We start from the raw sequence: 23,162 nt of genomic DNA, 5'->3' as shown, positions 1-23,162 counted from the left end.
GTTATGGTTTTTATGTTTGTAAATGTCATAATTAAACTCAATGATCCATGCAGTTTAGGAGTGGATGAAGATAAAACGGTGAAATCGGATCAATAAGCCTTCTTCGCTGATTATTGTTTTGTTTTTTGCAGACTCTGCTGAAATGTGCAACATGAACAGATTCTGAGTTAATGCAGCAGAAGTACACATTCTGGTTTTATTGATCTAAAGCTGAAGTTCGATCCAGCGCAGTAGAGTCAAGGCAAAGTGACAGACTTAATTCACCCAATCTAGATTATACAATGGGACCTCAGTGGAACTGCAACAGACCCAGGGCCTGGGGCCTCTTATCAAAAGGCCACAGGCTGGTGGGCTGTTCAGTATAATCAGAAACAGCCCAAAGCCATTAAAAGTCATTTTAAACATACAGTGGCCAAGCCTTTGATGAAGTTTCCAGCTAATACTTGTGCTTCTCTTACCTCTCTGCAGAAGCTAATGATGTTCTCCCAGAGTTCCTTGGCTTCACCCTCGTCATTCCGCCGACGGGCCTCGACATGCATGCTCTCCCTCCTTTTTAGGGGCTTGATGACCTTGCGCAGAGTGAGGTACTGCTGGGGTGTGTGGCATGCTGCACAGTTCTTAGCCTTGATGTCATTGAGAAGCGTGCATGCTGGGCAGCTCCACTGTCCTACCTTCTCCAGAAAGTTAGATGGGGTGGAGGAGGAAGAGGAACCAGAGCAGGCAACGGCAGATGATGAAGGCGGAAGAAAGCCACGGGGCTGTTTCCTTGTTTTATGACCTGAAGCGGATGAAGATGAGGAAGGTGTGCAAGAGCATGACGCAATGCCAGGACCTGACGAGTGGCCACAGTGTGTGCAGCAGCGGGGCAATGAGGGCTGCTGCTCCTGAAAGCCATGAAGTTTGGAAGAACCACAAGCTGAGCACTTGTGTGCACCTGTAGGGTTTCGCAGGGTGCACTTGGAGCAGGCCCAGGTACTAAAGTCCGGACTAGAGGGGCTGGCTGGTGTAAACCGTACCGTTTCACAGCCTACCAGGTCAATGAAGTCTGCTCCGGCTCGTGAAGTTCGGCAGGCCTCACACTTAGATGGGCCACAGGGGTTGAGCGAGGAGCAGCCTGGGCACTTCCAGGCAGGGGGTGCTGAGGGAACAAGGGGGGAAGTCACTGGGTGGTGCTGAGCATCTTCTTCTTCCAAGATGCTGAGGCGCTTGCTGGGGTAGGAAGGTTCCTGGGGTTGTGCATGCTTGGGCTTGGATGGCCGCTGTGGGCCCTGCTGAGGTGGCACACTGGCTGTTGATGGGGAAGTGGGGCTGGGGGTATTGGTTCCAGGGTTCTGAGGGCGACCAGGAGGGGGCACCTCTCTCCTGCTGCGGGGAACAGGATTGTTCTGGAGAGAAGGGAAAGAAGCAAAAGGCGAAGACAGGGCCTGTGCAGAGACATTGGGAGATTCTTGAGGATCACAGGAAGGAGATGTGGCAGACTCATCCGTTAGGTCAATGACTAGCGGAGCTGACCCAGCTGAGTGAACAGGAAACCCTATGACAGGCGTACGCACCTCAGGGACTACAAGAGCCTCTGGAGGGATTTTAGGCAATGACAGTTTTCTGGGTCCACCACAGGCTGAACATGACATTGCCACAGGGGTGTTGTGTAGCGTGCACCGAGAGCAGGCCCAGCCTGAGTCCTGTCCCTCCAGTCCAGCCACCTCCCCGTTGCTCTCAGACCGCCTTAACACCTCCTCCTTGGCTGGGTGCTGTCCACTGGGCTCAAGCAGAACTGTGGAAGTAGTGGTAGGCATTGGGAGTTCATTCTCAGCATGTGGGAGGCCATTGGCAGTGACGGCTATGGTGGTGATAGGGGGGCTGTTGGTGGCAGAGGACGGACCAAAGCCACAGACAGAGCAGGCTCCAGAACCCTGAGGATTTTTGAGAGTGCAGCGTGGACAGGCCCAACGATGTTCCTCGGTGCTGCTCAGCCGCAAGATGTGGTTGAGATCAGGTTTCTGGCGTGGTGCCTCGCAGATGGAGCAGCGAGGCGATGCACCTGTATTTAAAAAGGTGCAGCGCCCACAGGACCACTCGCTGCCTTGCACTGCTGCTGCCATGGAGCCAGGAGAGTGAGAGTGGCTGGAAAACAGAAAACAATGAGTCAGAAACTACTTCAAAGAACAAGCTAGTCTGTGATGGCTTTTTATTTTTATTTATTCTTTGCTGTGTGGTTGAAGGCGCCTAGCAAAAAAGAAGGCATATGAAAGTACACAGTCACTCAAGATGATTCATTCAGCTACACTTTGAGCAACATTTGAACAAATGGAAAAGGAGAAGAAAATATGGAAATATGTTGAATGAAAGAAAATGTTAGACACCAGGGGCCTCATTTATCAAGCTTGCTTACGCACAAAACGGGGTCGGAAAACTATGTAAGCAACTTTCCACGCAAACTTTGGGATTTTGAAAGAAAACTTAGCAGAAAAATGTGCGCAACTTTAAGTTGACGAAGGACCTTGCTTACGCACATTTTGGACATGGCGAGCACCTGCAGTGCTGCTGCTGAGAAGGATGCAATTATGAAATCCTGCAGCATTATCACTTGTACTGCTTTGTTTTCACACAGAACAAGACCCCCCATGCGCACACACACACACGCGCGAGTACACACACATGTGCGCGCACGCACACACACACACACAGCCTGAAGCGTAGAATACAGAGTGCAGAAAATCAGCAGGGGGACAGATTGAGACAGAATGTCATGCGTCTGTGACAGTGTGTGTCCTGTCACTGTGACCCGATTGATCATGCGCCCTGGCTTCTTGGACAAGGGAGATTCCTGTTTGGCTGACTGGTTAGCGTGCAAGACTTTCACCCAGGAGTCTGGGGATCAAATCCTGATCAGATATTTTTTTTTATACCCGCCACAGACCTCTCTGAAGAATTCAGCATTGACAGCTTCAGCAACGCTGTGCCACTCCGTGGACTTTCTCTTATTTATTTTGCAAAAGCACTTCCTTTCATTTCTCCACCTCACCCACAGGTACCTGAATTTCTGCTTGTGAAATAGCGCTTCCTTGATCTGTGGTTGTGATCGAAATGCTGCAACGAGCCGGCTTTATGTATATGCATGAGAGCCACAAGGCACTTTGCATTGACCATTTATGGCAGTAAGTGGGCGTGGTGAGGGCGGGATGTGACTAAAATGCAGCTGAGAACACTTGTAGATAGTTTCTGATTAATAAAGCAGAGATTGCGTGCAGCTGTGCGTACTCCATGTTTGATAAATCACAAATCTACTTGGCATAAGCACTGTTCTTTGCTGAGCTTAAGTACGGTTTTAGTAAGGATTCTACGCAATGTTTGATGAATGAGACCCATGGAGAGGAAATATATGCTTTGATAAACTAAAGGAGATCATCTTCAGGAACAGAGGACTGCAAAACCCGAGGAAGAAAGACAGAATTAGAAACCTAAAATAGAGTGTGAGAGGGAAAGATTAGCCGGTGCAGGGAGAGGGGAAAAAAAATCAAATCTCCCACTCGGGGACATTGAGGGCAGTAAATCCATACACAATGACCACCTGATTAAAGCCAGTGAGACAGCAAAGAGAGGAGGAGCCAGAGGGAAGGCGAGGAGAGAAGACGAGACTGCTCCATCGGAACATAAGGCCAGCCATGCCCGAGTCATCCTGACTGACACTTATTAGAATGAGAGGAACACACAGGATCTCTTCCACTTAATATTAGCACCTCTCGCTGTGCTCCGAGAATGTTAATGCAGTGCAGATGGGATCAACCTAAGGTCACGTCAATCCCATGGCCAAATGGATTTCAAATGGATGAGTGTATTAATGCCAGTAGCACTTATGACTCCGGCATATTTTTAAGAGAAATTATTCATGCATCCAGAGGCAAAGCTATTAAAATCCAGGCATAAATACCTTCAACCGTACTCAACGCATGTATAAAATGGCGGGAAAAATCCATCTTTCAAGCCAGACTCATCCGTTGATTTCCACTTCCTATCAATTTAAACCTAAAGCAGTGACTCAGAGTGGAGGATTGTAAGTGCAATTCATCCCACGTCCTGCAGTTCAGTCAATCTGACTCTATCGACAGTGGATATATTAGGGCCTTTAGAGGGAGAGCAGCACAGCTGGAATCTTCCAACTCTGCAGGAGGGTTTGGAAAAAGCACAGCCCTTAGGGACGGACAGGCTTACCGTCCAAAAAAAGTCCATAAATGTCACTGTCACTTAGGCTCCTCATGTGTGAACAACACAGAGAAGGTAATGTAGGGAGTTTTGCAAAAGTGGGATGTGAGGTGCTAAGAGTCAGATACTGCAGTGCGTCTCACATCAGTCCCAGAGGGCAGGATGCTGCCCACAGTCTGACAAGCTTGAGGCTCTGCTTGAATTTATCGCCATACTGTTTTATCTTTTCCAGAATCTAAGGCTGGTTTGGTAAACACTTAAGTGAGGAGGCTCTGGTTTGTGGCTATTTGTAAAATTTAGACTTCATGTAAAACAACCTGGCTTTGTTGTTGCAGACACTGTCCTACACCTACAGACAAAAAAAAACACACCAGTGTTGGGTAAATTGAAGGTTTAGAGCATGTCAGCATGCTTGGCTTGTTCCTGAAATATCTTGTGAACTGAGAAAGATGAGGTGTACACCACCCTTCCCTTGGGAACACCAGGGATAGACTCTGGCACATCGGCTCTACAAACCTTCTGTTGTCATACTACCACAGCATTCTCGAAGCTCAAAGGACATTTTAATACCACAGGAGAACAAAAGATCTTTTTGGACAGGTTAAATTCTGCCCTTAAAGATAGCTGCACTGCCATGTGCACTGGCCAGCCAACTGCCCTTACTTCAACTCCATTAAAACCTTTCAAATCAGCCAGATCTTCAGAAGCCAGGGGGGACCTCTTACTGATAACATCTTGCTGCCACTGTAGCTCTGCTCTCATCAGCTCTCCTCCCTAGGTTAAAGAAGAGGAAGACAACAGGGAGGGACTCAAATGTTCCACCATGGTGGCTCAAGGGGTTGTGATAATTTGTAGAAAGGTATGGAGCTGTAGTTTTGCTCCATCGATGCCTTATGCTGTTTTTACCTAAGTAGGTTTCCTATTGTTTCATGTCAAAAGCCATTGGCTCTGCATAGACTCTTTTGACCTGAAGTCATCATGAGAAAGAAACACATCTTTCCAACCTCAAACATAAAAAAATCTCCATTTTGTGAAGAATGTATGCTTTTTGACAGTAGCCTTTCACCATACAGTGCTATTACAAAGTATAGGGCAAGCATTTATTGAAGAAATGCATTTTGCCTGCTGATTGCCGACTAGAGCTTTTGACTAATATCTCATGTTGAGAAATTCTAGAGGTATAGGTTTATGGATGTCCCGATACAACTTTTTTCACTTCCGATACGATACTGATATCAATCTGATACGATATCAGCACAACTCATGCATCCTATTACCTATTTTCTAGTGTGGAAGGTATGAAAGGCTTGCTCATGTGATATTACTCAATTGGAGAACAAAAGCCAATAACAGTAAGTATGAAAAAGAAGACAATTTTTTTTAACCACTGGTTGCAAAAATGTGAACCTTAACGGGCCGCTTATATCAGAGATTTTTTATGCCGCCGGATACAGAGTTTTTGGGTGGATATCGAAACGGGACACATCACAATGCATTGATTAAATGGTGAATTGGCACATTACTACTCAATCCACGTTCGAGCATTTTGCAACAGAACATCACCGGTGTGAGAGGGTTCGTCGCTCAATAATATCAGAGAAGGAGAAACAGCCGGCTGCTATCACTTCAACACAAAAGAAAAACACCATTTCAAGTCATGGACAGCAAAAGATGTTTGGATGTAGAAAATGTGTTATGGGCCCTCTCATTTCCTCTGGCAATGTGGGTTCCGGTTCCAGCGGATGTGGCCCAGAGATGCTAACCAGCTGGGTGGGCGAGTGTTCCGTCACTGTGTTTGTGTTTTACTGCTAGCTTGTTTGAAGATTTGCCATTGCAGCATTAATGTGAGCACACTGTATATTTGTTTTGAGTCTACAGAATGTTCTGTACACCCTCAGGTGGAATAAATTGGTAGCACTATGCTAACTTTGATGGTAAATGTTCAGACTGTGTTTTGGCTCTCTGAAGACCTATCTGAGGACGGCGAGAAGCTACAACACCAACAACAAAGAGCAGCGAGTGCCACCACCTCATGTCTGATGACAGGTTCTACCCCATGGCCATTTTCACAACCGTCAGGCCTCTCATCTTCAGCAAGAGAGCAAAGTCACAGTGTCAGGCATCCACGCAGAGATGTTCTCAAGGCAAATTAAACGTTTCTTCGCGCAGCTTTTAATTACAGTAATCGGACCCAAATTATTCCAAATACCTAGATTAATCATGAGAACCCTTTCTCATTAGCCATACAATTACAGAGCTGCATTCTGAAGCAATAAGTACTGTACATGCCTGCAGTAGAAGATGAATCATTACACACATGATTCCTGAGTCCTGACCTCACTTAAAAGGACATTTCCCATGTTCATGTACAAGTCACTCACAGGAACTCCACAAACACACATGCACATACATACACCCTTTGTCCTTGGCTTTGTGCTAAGAAGAGATGCTCTAAAAGTGCTCACTTCAGCTCATCAGTTCCACAGTGTTGCAGGACTGGGCAGGTAGCCAGTGGCTTACAGGGAGAAAGAGCGAGAGAGAGAGAGCGAGAGAGCGAGAGACAGAGAGAGAGACAGAGAGAGAGACAGAGAGAGAGAGCGAGAGAGCGAGAGCGAGAGAGAGAGAGAGAGAGAGAGAGAGAGAGAGAGAGAGAGAGAGAGAGAGAGAAGGCAAAGCTCACTTCTAGAAACCCAATCTTCTTTCACTTAACTTCTCGGTGGAAGTAGCTGCCCATTCAGGTTCTGCTTCCAGTCTAAATTCACTTAGGTAAAGGCATCACTGACGACTGGAAAACCTTTCAAAGAGAACCAAAGGTTCCACAGACCATTCCACATGAAACTCTCAGTTAAAATAAGCTCAATTTTAAAATTATTGTGAGTCAAAACAGGCTTTTACAGGAGTAAGCACAACCATAATGCCACAAAACTGATAATATTCACATATTTGGGTTTAGTCCACATAGTAAAATCTGCTGGGAGATCAAATGAATTAAATCATGCCAGTTTGTTCCTACCGGACTGTGAGGCACTTGGCCTTTGTGTGGCAGTCAATAGCTCTGCCATTCAGACTGGCCCTGAGCCCAGTGCCTGAGGAAAAGTGTGATACCTTCCTCGGACATGAGGGACAGGGTACCTGGGCTGTGCTCAGCCAACACTGTAACAGGAATGGAACAGGACCCAAAAGTGACTCGTTAAAACTGGTTAAAACCATTGTGAGTTTTCACAAGTGAAATTGTTAATATTTGGATATAATTTTTTATTGTAGCATTGGAAGCTCATGCTTATGTGTTATGTAATTTACAGGCAATTCCAAGAAAAATCAATAAACACCTCACACACTTAACACTTTAACCCTCTCAGGCTCAAGCTAAGTTTTGATAAAAGGACGAACAACTAAGTCCCTCAGGGGTACTTCTGAGTTAAAAAAAATGCTCATAAAATACATATGTGGTGTAACCAGGTAGGTAGGTTTTAACTGTTGCAAATCTGCAACGCCTGCCTCCAGAGGGATAAAATAACTCACAGTTATTTAAAGAATAAATTCTGACTTTAGAAAAGCTGCTTTGTTTTTGCCGTTTTAAAAAAATATGTTTTCTTAAAGACTTTTCAATAAATAATCATAAAGATCACGATTAAAAACTATGTTTCTAATCCATCAGACCTCAAAACAAACCAAAAACATTAGAATTTCGTAAGTACACAGATGCTGCCTGTATCTGAGTAAGACATTCTGACTCAGCGTTTTGCTATGAAAAAACAACTTGGCAGATAAGAGACAACTCCAACTGTGACTTGGTGTTTGTACAGATAAAACTTGGAATGTTCCCTTGTACTAAAAGCCTCACATAGAGTATAGCTATAGAAATTTCAAGCAAGCTAAACCACTAAGCAAAGAGGTGAATCTGAGCAACCAGAAAATAATGGCTTCATATTCAGCAGATCCTTCTGGCACCAAGCAGTCATTAGTGGGTTCTACCAAGTCTTGTACAGAGGCAAGGTAAAGGCTGATTTGAGCTGTTTGCCAGTGTGGAGGATCTGGAGGACAATTGAACACAATCCTAAAGCAATTTTGCAGAGACAGTGTGTGCTTTAGCAGAAAAAATAAATAAATAAAGGTGTAGAAATGTGGTACAATTCAAAGTAGCATGTCTGAAAATGTGATTTCCAAACAGTGTCTCAAGCAACTTCAGGCAGTGGACTTCAGTCAAAGGTCAAAACTAATGTGCTGCATCTTTGTTAGGGCACCCATTTATCTGAACAGCACTCACGTACCACAAAGCAGCCATCTACACATCACAACCTGTCTGTTTAAACATGTTTAGACGTGACCGTACCGAGCTGTTTGGTAAACGTGATCTCAGGACTGTGTATGAGAGTATAGATGGGGTATTTACATATTTACCTATTAATGGTTTATGAGACTGTTTCCCTGCCAGTGGAACTAGCAGATCCAACAAACTGGACTGGGGAAAAAGGAGTGATTCTACATGATGCATCGCCATAGCTTTCAAACTACTAGAGAAAAGTTGAAACTTCAACACAAAAGGACGCTACAACAGGATGATGACTCAAAATCAATCAAACTTGACTATGATGTGGAGAAAACAGGGCAACTATCCTTGTGTTTGAACTAGGGCCCGACCGATATATCGGCCGGCCGATATTATCGGCCGATATAGGGGTCATTAACTCTATCGGCTATCGGCCCAAAAGACGGCCGATATGGCCGATATAGCGCTACCTATCCAGCAGATGGTGCCAGCTTTATGAACTCATGTTGTGGGCTCCACTCCTCGGGGGGTGGAGCCTTCGTCACAGCACACATGCAGCGGAGCAGCAGAGTCCAGACGGTGATGAGGAAGTAGGTGGTAAGTCTTCAGTTTTAAGCATATTTGTTGTGTCAGTGGTAAGCTGAACGGTAAAATAAGCAATGACAAAAGTATGTTTCCCCTCAACATGCTCCCTAAGTTTATTGTGTGCCTCGTGGCCTCGTATTGAAAAGTTAACCTGAAAAAATAAAAACTGCCGCAGCATTACGCTCTATGCAGAGCTCACGCTGCTTCCCCTTTAGTCATGCAGAGCAGTAAGTAAGTAACATTGGCCTTTTTCTGGTAGACATTCTGGAATATTCTCAGACAATTTCCTCCGCTCTTCTTCAGCAGTCTTTTCAAACTCACGCAGTTCACCCGCGGCTCGCAAAACAAATAGTGCAGACGCTGAAATGATCGCTGCATGGCGCGGGCTGGAGCGCCGGCGTGCAGCGCTTTGGTGGCCCATGTGGCCTATAGAATAGGATAACAAGGGCGACGAATGAAGGCGGTCCCCGTTCCGCGGCGCTTCGGCGGCACACGACCGTTGTCGCAGCTGAGGACGGGCGAGGGGGGCTTGGTAACAAAGCAATGAAACGCTGTGCAGGGAGTCCCCCCTCCTCTCCCTAGCTGGGAGAGGAGTAGGGGGCGGTAATACGAGAAAAAAAACATCCCTCTCTACAATAGATTAAATCTATTGTATTTTTCAGCCTTGTGTTTTACATAAGGCTTATACATTGCCACATACTAGTCATTTAACATATCTTATTTTTTTTTCCTATTACTGTCGGCTTTGGAAAGGATCAAAACACAAAAGTGTAAAACTCAAAAGTATTTTAATGCCAAAAATCAGGTGACAGAAAAAAAATCAGGTAGCTAGGACGCTGAAACCAGCAGAGCATGACTGAAACTGAACCGTATACACTGAGGAGTGAGAGATGACAGAGGACTAGTTAGGAGGAGCTGTGAGTGGGAACAGAGTACAGCAGGGGAACATAGAAGGAACTATAAATGAAAATATTTTTAAAGAAGAAAGAATCCTAAAAGGGAAAGAAGAATCACTAGAAAAAAAACTGACAACAAACAGAGTAGAAATTTCTGTGGAAGGAAAAAAAAGACTTGAATACTAAATGAGAAAACCTTAACAGCTGGGGAACCAAACAAAAACAGAGCCATTGGTTTTGAGCCACAATGTCTGATATCATTTATTTACATGATAATTTTTAAACTTTTAAAGTATAAAAATGCCACATTTAATGTATTTTACTTTGTCTTGGTATCAACAGATATATAACTGTACTTTGATGCTGATTATTTTATTACAGATGGAAAAAGAGGGTCGTAGTAAGGTGTGGGCCTACTTCACTAAAGATCCATCCGGTGATGTCATCTGCAGCATCTGCTCATCTTCAGTAGTAGTTTGTGTGTTCTGTTGCTTTTGAGATTGCAAAACAAATCTTATTTGCATTACTTGGAAACCCTAGTGAGTTATTGAGACAGTTCTTTGGGGTGTAATAGAGAAATAAGTTAAGATCAAAAAGGCAGAGAATGAAGGGTTTTAATCTTAAGAACATTTGTATTTATTTTTTTGTGAGGGAGATTTATCGGCCATTATATCGGCTATCGGCCTTTGTTAAAAGTTTTATATCGGTATCAGTCCCAAAAAAAGCATATCGGTCGGGCCCTAGTTTGAACTGTGGACTACAGAATGGTGTACTATATTAGTACTGTACTAATATTGTACACTTCATTTGTAAAAATAGACCACAATGTACTGTGAACAGAGTCAGCAGAGCATACTAGCACTAAAAGTAGTGGCTTATTACATACTAAATGCTTAGACTAGTTGGAAAAGCTTTACATTATCCAAAGCAGCTCGTCTTCTCTGTCTGAGCTGCAGAACTCAAGAATATTTTGAAAAAATTTGAACTGAAACTATATTTAAGGTGACTGTTAAGACTATACTCAGGGTCTTAAACGACATTCTTTTAGCTACTGACTCTGGTGATTTTGTGGTTCTGGTACAGTTGGATTTGTCTGCTGCCTTTGACACTGTGGATCACGGTCTCCTGATTTCACGGTTACAAGAGTCTGTTGGGATTAAAGGAGTTGCTTTGGACTGGTTTAAGTCCTATTTGGCCGATAGGTCGTTTTGTGTATCATTAGGTGGCTTCACGTCATCTCGCTCGCCTCTCGTATGCGGGGTTCCTCAAGGATCGGTGCTGGGCCTGTTGTTGTTCTCTCTGTATTTGCTACCTCTGGGTTCTATTTTTATGAAACATGGATGTTCTTTTCATCTATGTGCAGACAACACCCAGGTTTATATTCCCATTAAACGTGGCCTACCCAATTCTTTAGAACCTCTTCTAAACTGCCTCGGTGAGGTTAAAACCTGGATGTCTGCAAATTTTTTACATTTTAATAATGACAAGACTGAGGTCATGCTTTTTAGTCCTAGTGTGTCCAGTGGGCCATGTTCTGCTGACCTTGGTCCACTAGCCCCATTTTTGAAACCTGTAGCGACCAGTCTGGGAGTCCGGCTTGACAGTGATCTGCTTCTGGAAAAGCAAATCAGTGCCGTCAGTCACCAAAGCCAGTTTTTATCAGTTAAGGAGGATCACCAAGGTTAAGCGTCTGCTCTCAAGTCATGAGTTTGAGACGGTGATTCACGCGTTTATTACAACACGCCTTGACTATTGCAACGCACTGTACCTTGGTCTTCCTCAGTCTCACCTCTCCCGTCTTCAAATGGTGCAAAATGCAGCAGCACGCCTATTGACGGGTTCGAGAAAGAGGAAGCACATTACCCCAATTTTAGCTTTGCTGCACTGGCTGCCTGTGGATTTTAGGGTCCAGTACAAGGTTCTTTTATTGGCTTTTAAAGCTGTACATGGCCTTGCTTCGCAGTATCTTTGTGAACTTTTAGTTGCTCACTCCCCGTCTCGGTCACTGACGTCAGCCGACCAGTTTCACCTGGAGGTGCCGAGAACAAAGAGAAAGCTCAGGGGTGATAGTTTTCTCAGTAGCAGCTCCAAGGTTGTGGAATGCACTCCCAATTCAGATTAGGATGGTTTTGTCACCGTCGGGTTTTAAATCGCTTTTAAAGACTCATCTGTTCTCAGTTGCTTTTAATTCAGTTTGAGAATGCATCTGTTTTTAGTAGCTTTTATGTCAGTTTGATATGTTTGTTTTTATCATGTTTTTACTTTGTGATGAACTTTTTAATCTTATTTTTAGAATTTTTTAACTTCTGTTCTATATGGCTTGTTAAGCACTTTTTATGCTGTTGTAAAGTGCTTTATAAATAAAGTTGACTTGACTATACATTTGTTAAAGATAAAGTAAAAGCTTGTCACATTTTTATTTTCTGAGATTTTGAATTATGCATGCACATATTAAAACTACAAAAACTTGTTTTGGGCAAAAAATAACTTTATAACTTTTTGTGGGCAACAAAGCATTACCTGCATATTTAGCCTATGCTTGGGTAAGTGGGTAAATTACAGAATGAAGATGAAACACGCGACTAGGTATGAGTATTAAAAATGTATGTCAGTCATATTGAGGCAGATGCTGTTAATTACATTTTCTCAGCCAAAACCAGCAAAATAACGCTGTCCATCTTCTCTGATTTGGGTGTGTGTTCAAGTGTATTACGTGTGTGTGTGTGTGTGTGTATTTATGCAACATGTAACTTAAAACTCTGTAAATAAGTACGAAGCATTGATGCACTCAAGTGGTGTTCAAAATGCAAAAACCCCTGGCCATCACCATTCCTCTGAGTGATTATTTGGAACAAAGTGTGACATTTTAAGAGTGAAATAATACATTACTAGAGAAGAGAATTTTAGCATCCACTTAGAATTCAACCTAAAACCAACAAGATCATTTATCAGGTTAGTTTCACTTGAAATTCGACTTCTCTGCCTCTAAAATGAACCGTTTTAAAACCTGTTTTCAGTCCAACAGTATTAGTGAATATAGGTTCAAGAGATGCAGACATATAGTTTGGACTGAAACTGCATACGAGAGCTGTATGACGCCCTGTGGTCGATGGAATTTCCTAATATGTAACCAGTTCTACAACAAGAGTTGAGGGCGATACTAAACACCAATGTGAGGCTTATACTGAATGAGACTCGTAAAAAGGTTCTCTAGAAACTTGTTAGATGGGACTGGCGCTTGAAAAAGCCCAAATCCAGAAAATACTACATTAGAAACAGTTTGTGGGGGATGCATGTCCATTTGTTGTGAAGTTAACCTGCATATCTGTGGGGTGTGGTTCTCTCAACCATCCGCTGAAACAGCCTTACCTAAGGTAGATGCTATCGCTACCTTTGCTTTTGTGGTTCACATTTATTATCCTTAAACACTTGAATCTGTCAAAGTCGAATGCCAGTTGTGGGATGAATTTAAACTTTTCCTACTCCAACCAAGCTGGTTATTAGTTAAGCTAATAATGTTAACATTTACAGGTGTCAAATAAGTACTTTGGCACCAAACTACTTTTAAAAAACACATAAATTAACCCTATTTCAGCTCTTTTGTCATGAATTCAGTCTTCTGAAATCTTTCTGGCAACTTTTTTCACTCCACTGAAGGCAACCTTTTTATTTAATAGTTTACTCCCAGAAAACCTTTATCCCTCTCTCTAAGACGAGCCGTTAAAGCAGGGTCAGGGAACTGATTTCTAACTTTAAAAGCTTCTTTCCATCCCCCAGGTAATACGTTGTGGCATGATATGAGTCATTAATCAGTCCAGACAGGCTCAGAAATGTTAAAGAAAAGAAGAAGCAGCTATGGAACAGAGCCACTAACTACTACTTATCTGAGGGGAGTGTCTGGAGCGGAGACTTAAGCGGCGATAAAAAGACGCACTGCAACTTGGTGACGTGATACTAGGGATTGATGACAGTGATGCTTTGGCCACAACGGACAGCACAAAGATAACTGGAGAAGCTTTAATAAAACTAGAGACTTTCATGGCGTGCTGATATGGAGTATTCAACCATGTAAGGGGCCTTAAAGTCATTAAAGTCATTAAGTGTGGTTTCTAGACAACCTTTTTACTAGTCTCATGAAAGCAAAAGGCAAAAAATAGTTATTTAATATATGATACAAAAACTAAAGGTTACAAGTAAGATGTGATGGTGTACAAACATGCATTATTGCATAGTAATGTGCCCGTTACTGACTGCATAAAGACATACCTCAAAAGTATTAGCCTACTTTGTCTTTTAATCATGTAAAGTTAAAAATAAACCACTAAAAACCACCATTATTGGTTATTTTTCTTGAGTAGACGACTGGAGGCAAAAACAGACAGTTATTGGTAGGGAAAAAGGGAGAAGAGACCAAATGTAGTAGTGCTTGACCTCTGTCCATGGTCTTTGTGAATATTTCAGGAGCAGGGCTGATTTTTGACTGGCGAATGTGTCAGCAGTAGAGACAGCTTTCGGGCATTTGAATCTTTAAACAGAGGAACCTGTCTGACTGGGTTTCAGCTATAAAAGGCAAAGTGAGAGCTAAGCAGATGTTCCAGAATCAGGGGAGAAGAAGGCGGAAGAGATGACAAAAGCAGAGTTCTACCTCAGCTGTAATGATCTAGGGTTCCAGGAGGGACCTGAGCACTGCTGACACAGTGCTGCCATCAGGATGCCTCAGAAACAGGCCACACTGAGGAAAGGCTTACTTCCTGTTACTACAACACAAATTTCATTCCATAATGCACGTTTGCTAATTCCAAACAATTTTGGGATCCAATATTTCTGAAGAGGTGTGAGATCTTTACATGGTTTCCTTTGTTCAACAGGTTAATATAGGTCTTATCTAGGGTCTGATAGAATCAGGTTACTGAGTGTATGCTACAGATTTCCATGGCAACAAGGATGGGGAAATCTGGAATCATGTCAATAAAAGTGCCAATGGGCTATTTTTTGCATAACTGCTCTGTTTTCCAAAGAGAGCCATGGCATGATACAATGCCTGGATGCCAAATCTATACTGGAGGTGCGGCTGACTGTCCTGACGCGGCCTCAGCATCTTTAGACAGCCAAATGCAAGGAAGGACATGTTGAAATAATTTGTACATAAACACAGCCACTGACCATGCTAGTTGAGCCCAAGTGGGCCAGTTTTAATCCAATTAAAAGGAGTAGAGCCAGAGGAGTAAAGCTGCAATAAACACCACCATCCATCACGCCGGGACAAAAAAGACACACAAGGATCCACTCTGGAGAGCAAGCACAATCAGACTTTAAGTTCTCAAGAGCCCTCGAGGCAGTGAACGACACAAAACACAAGCAGTGTGTGGCTGAAATGAAATAAAGCCTCGTGGCCCACTGTTTGCCGAACAACATGTACTGTGGTGCTTTTAATTAAAACAGAAACAAGACAGAGTCTTCAAAGTTTAGAGAAACTGCAACTCGCACACAAAGCTTATAAGTCAGCTGTTAACATGAGAAAACTTTCACCGGCAGGATGAACAAAAGTTTCCAAAGTCAAAAACTGAGAAAAGAACACAAAGATAAGACTGGAGGAAAACTACTTTATGGGACAATTCATAAGAAAACAAACAATATGAGAACAGCTGAAAATATGCTGGGCTCGTATTGTTCTGTTGTTTCTATATTTCATGCTCTGTCACAGCTCAGCAAAGCTTGCCTAACATTGTTAGCCCCACACAGCAGAGTATGTGCATCATTCTGTTGGTATGAGACAGGAGGAGTGGAGGTAGACAGGAAAACAGTTTCCAAGTGCAACTACTGTTTACTAAAACATCTAATGCAATATATTATGCATGAGTAGTTATCCCATTATGCTTTCAGGAAATAGACAGGATGGACTGTAACATATGATGTGTAGCCTAAATGCTAGGATGACTCAGGATGTAGCCTGGTGATGGAGCCATGTGCTTGTTGCTGCAGAGATCTGCAAAAAACAACAGAAGATTTGGCCGAAGATCTAAAAAAAAAATTAAATAAAAGCAAGATGGCAGAAAGCTGGACTGACAGCAGGAAATTCATTCACAAATTGAACTGTGGTTTGATCAAGCTGTGATTAAATGAAAGGTCTAGCGTTCATCATGCCAGAGTTCTCAGCTAAGATCAGTTTATGTTGACAAAGTTATAGGTGATTAGGTCAACTCTTGAAAACAACATTCACAGTGTTGCAGGATCTTTGGTGGAAACAATTAGACCAAAAAACCTACGAATGGGCAGAATCACAGCTGACAGGAAAATACCATAAAAGTGAACCATTAAAAAAAACCAATGAGTAGGTGGTATATTGATGCTGTAAAGTTAACTTTACATTTTAAACCTTTTGTTTATGCAGTTCTCTTGTTTGTCATTTAAATTACTTTGGTGACTTATGTGTAGCATTGACAGAATTACACTTATCCTGCATTTATAATCCAAAAACTAGGCAAAATATACTGAGAACCCTCATTTATGAAGCTTTCTTATGCACAAAACAAGGTCTGACAGCTGCTTAAAGTGGCAGTGTGTAGTTTCCTGCCACTAGGGGGCAGTACATATATTTCAGGGTAGTTTTACAACATATCACCATGACTATAGCTAGTTTAAAAAAACATTACGGCAAATGTTGTTACCTGTGGAGCAGAAACCATGCAACCTCTGAATGACTCCTCAAACTTTGATAGTCCTTCAGTTAATTCTATCGGGAGAATGCAAAGCCAACTGTAGTTTTCTGTTGCTAGTTTTCTGGCGCTGTAGTTTCCAGATCTGTTTGAGGTCCAGCGCTTGCTGATGAAATTATCATACAACAGCAATAGGGAGCCAAAGTTTCCTTCCTTTCCGGTTGGCTCATGGGTCCCCGGAAGAACAAAAAAATGAGTAATAATCAACGGGGCTAAAAGAGCCATTTTCTAATCCACAGTGCCTTACACCCTGGATCGCACATTTAAATGAGAAGTAATTATGTGTGTTTCGACCACGCCAGTCACATACTTTGAGATTTATCAGCTTGTAAAAGTTCATAATAAGCATGACTACAAATCAGACGTCGGTACGTCGCATATATGACGTCACTACATAATCTCCTCTCCGCTAGCATAGCTGCTACTTACCACATGGCCAGCTTTATGGTGGTTATTTCCCCCTGAAGGAAGGATTTGAAGTTCACTGAACCTGCACCCATTTTCCCTGTTTTCCTCGATGTCTGGTTCGATGACGCCACTTTGGTGAAGCGCATTTGTAGTCCTGGACTTATTTTCCCAAGATAATGTTTTCCCCCCATTTGAAAATAAGCACATTCTTGGTATCAAAATGTGTTATTAAAATTCACGGACATCAAGTGTGAAATCCATGGCACATAACGAGTGGAAATAAAAAATAGCGTTTTTAGTTTCATTGACTTGCATTCATTTTTTCATTCTTCCGGGGACCCGTGGTCCGGAAGTAGATGGGCGTGACTTAGGCTCCCAATACACCTCGGCCACTAGATGGGGCTCTCACTTGTACTATGTTGAGTCACATTTTTACGTGACTCAAGGTGGTACAGCTTCTTAAAGGGACAAGAGTGTTGCCAACCAACACACATCTTTTCATCTTTTTACTATCAAAATTATTGTCATGGGAAAAATTATCATGATAAGACTCAGAAATTTCGATAACAATAAATTTTATGTTTATTGCCCAGCCCAACTCAGTACCTAAATGTTTTTGAACATGGGAGCGTAACTTCCGCAAGTCGCACGTCCAGCAGGGCTGGGCGGAACGATCTAAAATACTGATAGTATTGATCTAACGTAGGTATTGAGTATTTATGAGATACCTGCGTGATGATATAAATTCAGTTTCTTCTAGCCTGGCAAGCCATGACGTACTCACCGCTACAGATGTCGGTCAACAAGGCAGTCCACCAAACTCCATCAAAGAAGATGCAAAACACATCCTTTTCCTGAATAAACGTTAGTACTTCTATCTAACCTTGACTCAAACAAAAGCTAAAGTCATAATAGTCCAAACTTGATGCCAAAGCCATTTCAAACGAGCGGCTGACCGCCGACTAGTCACGTTTTTTTTCCAATAACATCCCGCCTACTTAGTGTTGCGATTGGCCCATGAAATCTATATAGCGCCATGATTGGACCACTACAGAATGGCAGCCATCTTGATTTCTAGTTTACCTGGCTGATACCTGTGATTGGACAGTTTCGAGCAGCAGCCATGTTTGTGTGTGTATATATATATATATATATATATATATATATATATATATATATATATATATATATATATGTATATATATATATATATATTAGGGCTGCAACAAACGATTATTTGGATAATCGATTAATCGGATGGGGTCTCGACACGATTAATCGATTAATCGGATTACATGGGGAAATTTTTAAAAACTGCTAGGGAAACGTTATTTCTCTCCTTCCTTCACTTTATTTAACACAACATTATTAGAAAACAGTTCAATAGCAGAAAAACAACATGCCATCACCTAAATTGTCTTATAAGGTGTGTAGACAGAGACCCTAAGCTACATCTATCTGTGACCTAAAATGCTTGGTCCAAGTTAAACAGCTTAAGGGCAATTCTCATCTGTTTTGTTTGATCTCATCTGTTGACATTTATTTTAAATGTAATTAAACATAGGCTGTGAATTAATCAAAATTGATCACTATTTCCAAAAATGACTGAAAAAATACCAAATAAAACAAAAGTAAATGAATGCCACCCTCCTTGCGATGATGCCCTGGGCAACTGCCATAAAGTCACATCAAGAAATGCTGCTGATCATTCCAATGATCCCAAATAGACTCACATTAGGCCACATGAAAGCAACTGAACCCAAAAATATATTAACCAGTATATAACTGCACTCTCACACAACACGCCTGCAGCAACAGTTAGGACTCCTACCTCCCTTTTAAAAGCGTTTTTGCTTCTGAGGACATTGTGGTTGTAAAACCACATGCTAGTAGTCTGGCCCCGGTGTGATCAACCAGTTTCTGCGGGAATGTGACGGCGGAACCAGGGCCAGATTAACACTTTGTTGTACCCTGGGCAACAATATTCAAGGGCTCCATCATCACGACCCGAGGATCACCATAATGTGGTCACATACAGAATATTTTACTGTAATATGCAGTAAATATACTCAATACTTGAATGCCTGACAACACGTAACCCGCCCAGAGTAACCTTTGACCCACCTCGTGTGGACTGACCAATGAGGAGAGGGTCTTAACTTGAGGCCCTCTCTTCATTGGTTAGTCTGCATGAGACTGACTCTCAACTGACGTTCAGTCGTAGGCAGCGAAGCGTCTCTGTGCAGCGCAAAAGCCCGGGTGGACAGTTTGTTTAATATAGGGTGATCATATTTCCATTTCCAAACAAGAGGACAGGGGATCTGTGCCTATGACGTCACACTATGGCAACGCCACACAAACCATGTTGGGACCCATTTTTTGTAAGAACTAAATTAATATCAGATTCTGCCAATTAAAGGGCTCTAAAACAATTCATATGTAAATATTTTGCATATTTAATGCAAAATCTAATTTTTCTGCTTTAGTGCTGCAACAAGGTTTTATTAATAATAAATTATTATACCTTTTGTTTTACTACAGCATCGGTAAGCTTCCTGTGCACAGATTATTAAGGATGCTTGTTTCAGCTGTGAGATTAGACGATAGGATCAATGAAAAAATAAGTTGTCACACACTCCATGGAAACTTTCAGAGAATCCACAAATAGTGGCTTTCAAATGGTTTTGTTACTTTTTGCAAGTTTATAAAAGAAGCAGATGAGACAGCATGTCTGATAATTTAGTTTTTCATCTGATAATATTAGAACATGTCAGTAATGTCTGAGGGGCTTTTATAAACACCATATAACTAACACTACTGGAGAGGGCATGAATTACACAGAGGCTTCTGGGGAGCCCAGTTATTGGGGGGGGGGGGGGGGGGGGGGGGCATTTTGCCTTGGCCCCCAAAATGTCTTGAAACGGCCCTGGGTGTGTGACTGAGTTTTGAAGGTGATCTGAATTGTATCAGATGTGTAAATATGACATGTGTATAACTTATTGTTTTTTACTGGTAAAAACGTGTAGTGGTGATAAATCTACCTACATTTTACTTTTCAACACTTTGTTTTGTTTTCTTGTTTTTATTGAACTATTTTCCTGTCCTGTCTGTTTCTCATCTTCCTGCATCTCCTCTAAACTCTCCAGAAAATCTGTTGCCTGGATTCTTACCTTTTCACCTCATCAGTTACTTTTGAGCAGATCAAAGGGATCTCCTGACCGAAAAGCGCAGAGCGCGTTTTCGATGCTGCGTGAGGTGACATCACCACAGCACAGGTGATGAGCTCCGCAGTAGCGAGCTTCAGGCACAAATAAGACAGAAAATAGAGAACATGTGCGGACATGAACGATCGTGTGCTAATTATAGTGTTTTGGTTGCGCCACTTTGAGAATGGACCGTGCGCTGGAAGCAGCTGCCTGGATCGCTGTGCAACAATGCGGAACCGGTTCGCAGCAGCGCAAGTCTGCCGGCTCTCCCTCACGCTGATCTGCGGCTCTCCCTCGCGCTGATCTGCGGCTCTCCCTCGCGCTGATCTGACTTGCTCTGGTCTGCGCGCAACGGCGGGGGGGGGGGGGGGGGGGGGGGGGGGGCGCTTTTGGAAGAGTTGTGCAACACAACGAATCGATGTTGCCAACGCTTTTAGTAATCGATTTTCATCGAATTTATCGATTCGTTGTTGCAGCCCTAATATATATATATATATATATATATATATATATATATATATATGAATTCATGGATATTTCAGGTTAAAATACACATTGTCACTTTAAAATAACCAAATTTACATGCAACAGAAACAACAGTTTCTAGGAGGCCAGTGATACTCCATTATGTAGAATTTAATGTAAATGAATGAATAGAAGAATACCGTCCTACTCTACTGTGACTATGTGTTGGGGATAATGTTCAGCTACTAACACACCAACATAAATCTACTTAATACACTTAAATATAAGTTACTATAAGACAAACTAGTACACCGTATATGGTTAGGTATATACAGCTCAGGAAAAACTGGTTCTGTAAACAAATTTCTAGTAGCTCAAACACATAATTACCTAGTCTTATGTACTTAGTTCGCATGCTTTTTCTAAGTAAGCAGAACTAATCAGATTTTACTGTGCAATAAACTAAGTAGATTCCTTTTTTCACCAAACTCAGCTTAGTGATTATGTTTTGCTGATTAAACAGAAATGTTGATGCCCCATTTTTACCTTATGGTTACTGACAATAACAAAACAATGTTTTTCTATGTTACAAACAAAGAATCTTGGACAAATAAGCTGTGGAAGCCAAGACAGCTATTAACTATTAAATGGATCAAAATCGATTAAATGGATCAAGCAGACAGTGACAGTGGTCGGTGAGAATCAGGAAAGATGAAATTCCAACTAGAAACTAATGCTGAATAAATAATGACATCTATTGGGATGTGGGGTGATCGGGCTCTGTGAAGATCAATAGCCAACAACCAGACCATGATGCCCTGAGTGACTCAGCAACAACTTCAATACACTTCAGGTGGTCAATACCAACTGCCTGTTCTTGTTCTGGGAGACATGGCCCAAAAGATAACTGACGGGGAAGCTGGGAATACTTTGAAACAAGTCTCTATGAGGGCGGCTGAGAAGGCCATCTATTGGAATAAAGTCCATCAGAGTCCTGGGTGAGCTGAGAGTCAGAGCACTCCAACCATGGATTACTGCTGCACAGTTTCTACTGTTGACATGCAGTGAGTTTCAGACGGACTTAGAAGCTCAGATGTTCTTGGAAAAAGCTTCAGAATGTTAAAAATGACACTTTTGAGCTTCCTGGCCTACTAGCAAGAATTTTGTAAAGCATTAAACAAGTGGGTTTCATGGCACATGTGCCCATTTTTGATATAATCTACTAAAAACAAATCCATTTGGAAATTAAGAAATAACATTTAAAAAGATGAATAAAATCAAGTTGTAAAGCCAGAAAAATGAATGACAGCAAACCTCATTTTTGTAATTACTTTTGGCTTGGTTTTTTATTATTAGGCTGCCAGAGAGGCGAGGTCAGCATATCTGCTCAAACAATCCACTCAGGACCACACTGCTAAGCTGGGAGGAGGAAGAAGTTTTATTCATTTATTTATTTTAAATCCAGCTTAGGCAGATTTGGGTAAATCTTTGCCAAACATCAAAATGCAGGGTTTGATTAGATAAGCTCTGATGAAACAGTGCATGTGATCCATGGCAGGAAGGTTACCGAATCCCTCGTTCAGAAAGCAGTTCAAAAAAGGATTACCAAAGAGGAAAACGGGAGAGCAAAAATGAACGGATCACTCTGCAACAAACTGGGCACAGACCTTTTGACTTAAAATCAAAGCCCCAGTGTGCTTGACTGAGGGAGGGGGTAGGCACCTGGCTCTTACCTGCGCTCGCGGTGAGGCAGTGGGTGCTGTTGCTGCCGCGTGATGAAGGTGGTCCCCCACACCGGACTGCTGTGGCTGTTTCGGAGCCAGCCCACAGTGGGTGACGACGGGTAGGGGGTGCTGCTAAAGCCATGATCCGACTCCGTCTCTGCAGCTAGAGATGAAGCTGAACTCCCCATCGCCACGGATTATCAGATACTCGCTGATAAGTGGATGTTCTTGCTTTGTCTTCCCTGCAACATGAAAGTTGACCAGGGATCCAGAGTTGTGGAAATACTGCCCCCCCAAAAGCAAAGACTTCCTTGTAGGTTCAAATAAAAGCAAACTGAAATGGAGCAAAATATGTGGATAACGCAGAAGGAGTACAGAGTTCCGGTTGTATTTTCAGGCAAAAATCACAAAATCCAACGCCACGGCTGCTTTCAGCAGAGATTAAATGTAATACTTCAGGAGCAAAGCGTTGTAATTCTCTCTCCTGTACACTTTATACTTGCGTCTTTCTGCTGCAAATCCACATGTAATTCCTTGTGTGAGCTTTCTGTCACATCTGCCTGGCTCTCCTTTCCTTTGCACATGTTCAGAACATCAGGACAAGCTGTAAAGTTTAGGAACATCACAGAGATTTCCCATCATGGAAGGTCTCTAAGCCACCCTTGGCTTCATGAGGAAAATCACAGACT

At 42.4% G+C, this 23,162-nt stretch overlaps 1 protein-coding gene across 4 annotated transcripts in view; it reads right to left on the bottom strand.

Annotated features, from left to right (window-relative positions):
* capn15 (calpain 15) overlaps nucleotides 1-23,162 on the bottom strand; it is a 48,145-nt gene that overhangs the window by 19,226 nt on the left and 5,757 nt on the right. For 3 of the 4 annotated variants that reach the window (XM_054749160.2, XM_070545570.1, XM_015963360.3), the window contains exon 2: nucleotides 459-2,124. In XM_054749160.2, the coding sequence (XP_054605135.2) occupies nucleotides 459-2,102 (1,644 nt within the window). In that variant the 5' untranslated portion in view covers nucleotides 2,103-2,124. Of the gene's footprint in view, nucleotides 1-458; nucleotides 2,125-22,482; nucleotides 22,886-23,162 lie in introns of those variants that run through there. The other variant, XM_015963359.3, reaches the window with a different exon arrangement.

This window comes from Nothobranchius furzeri, chromosome 16 (assembly GCF_043380555.1).
Source record: "Nothobranchius furzeri strain GRZ-AD chromosome 16, NfurGRZ-RIMD1, whole genome shotgun sequence".
NCBI lineage: Eukaryota > Metazoa > Chordata > Actinopteri > Cyprinodontiformes > Nothobranchiidae > Nothobranchius > Nothobranchius furzeri.
The sequence above is the reverse complement of the archived record's forward strand: the minus strand, read 5'-3'. Positions and strand labels throughout refer to the sequence as shown.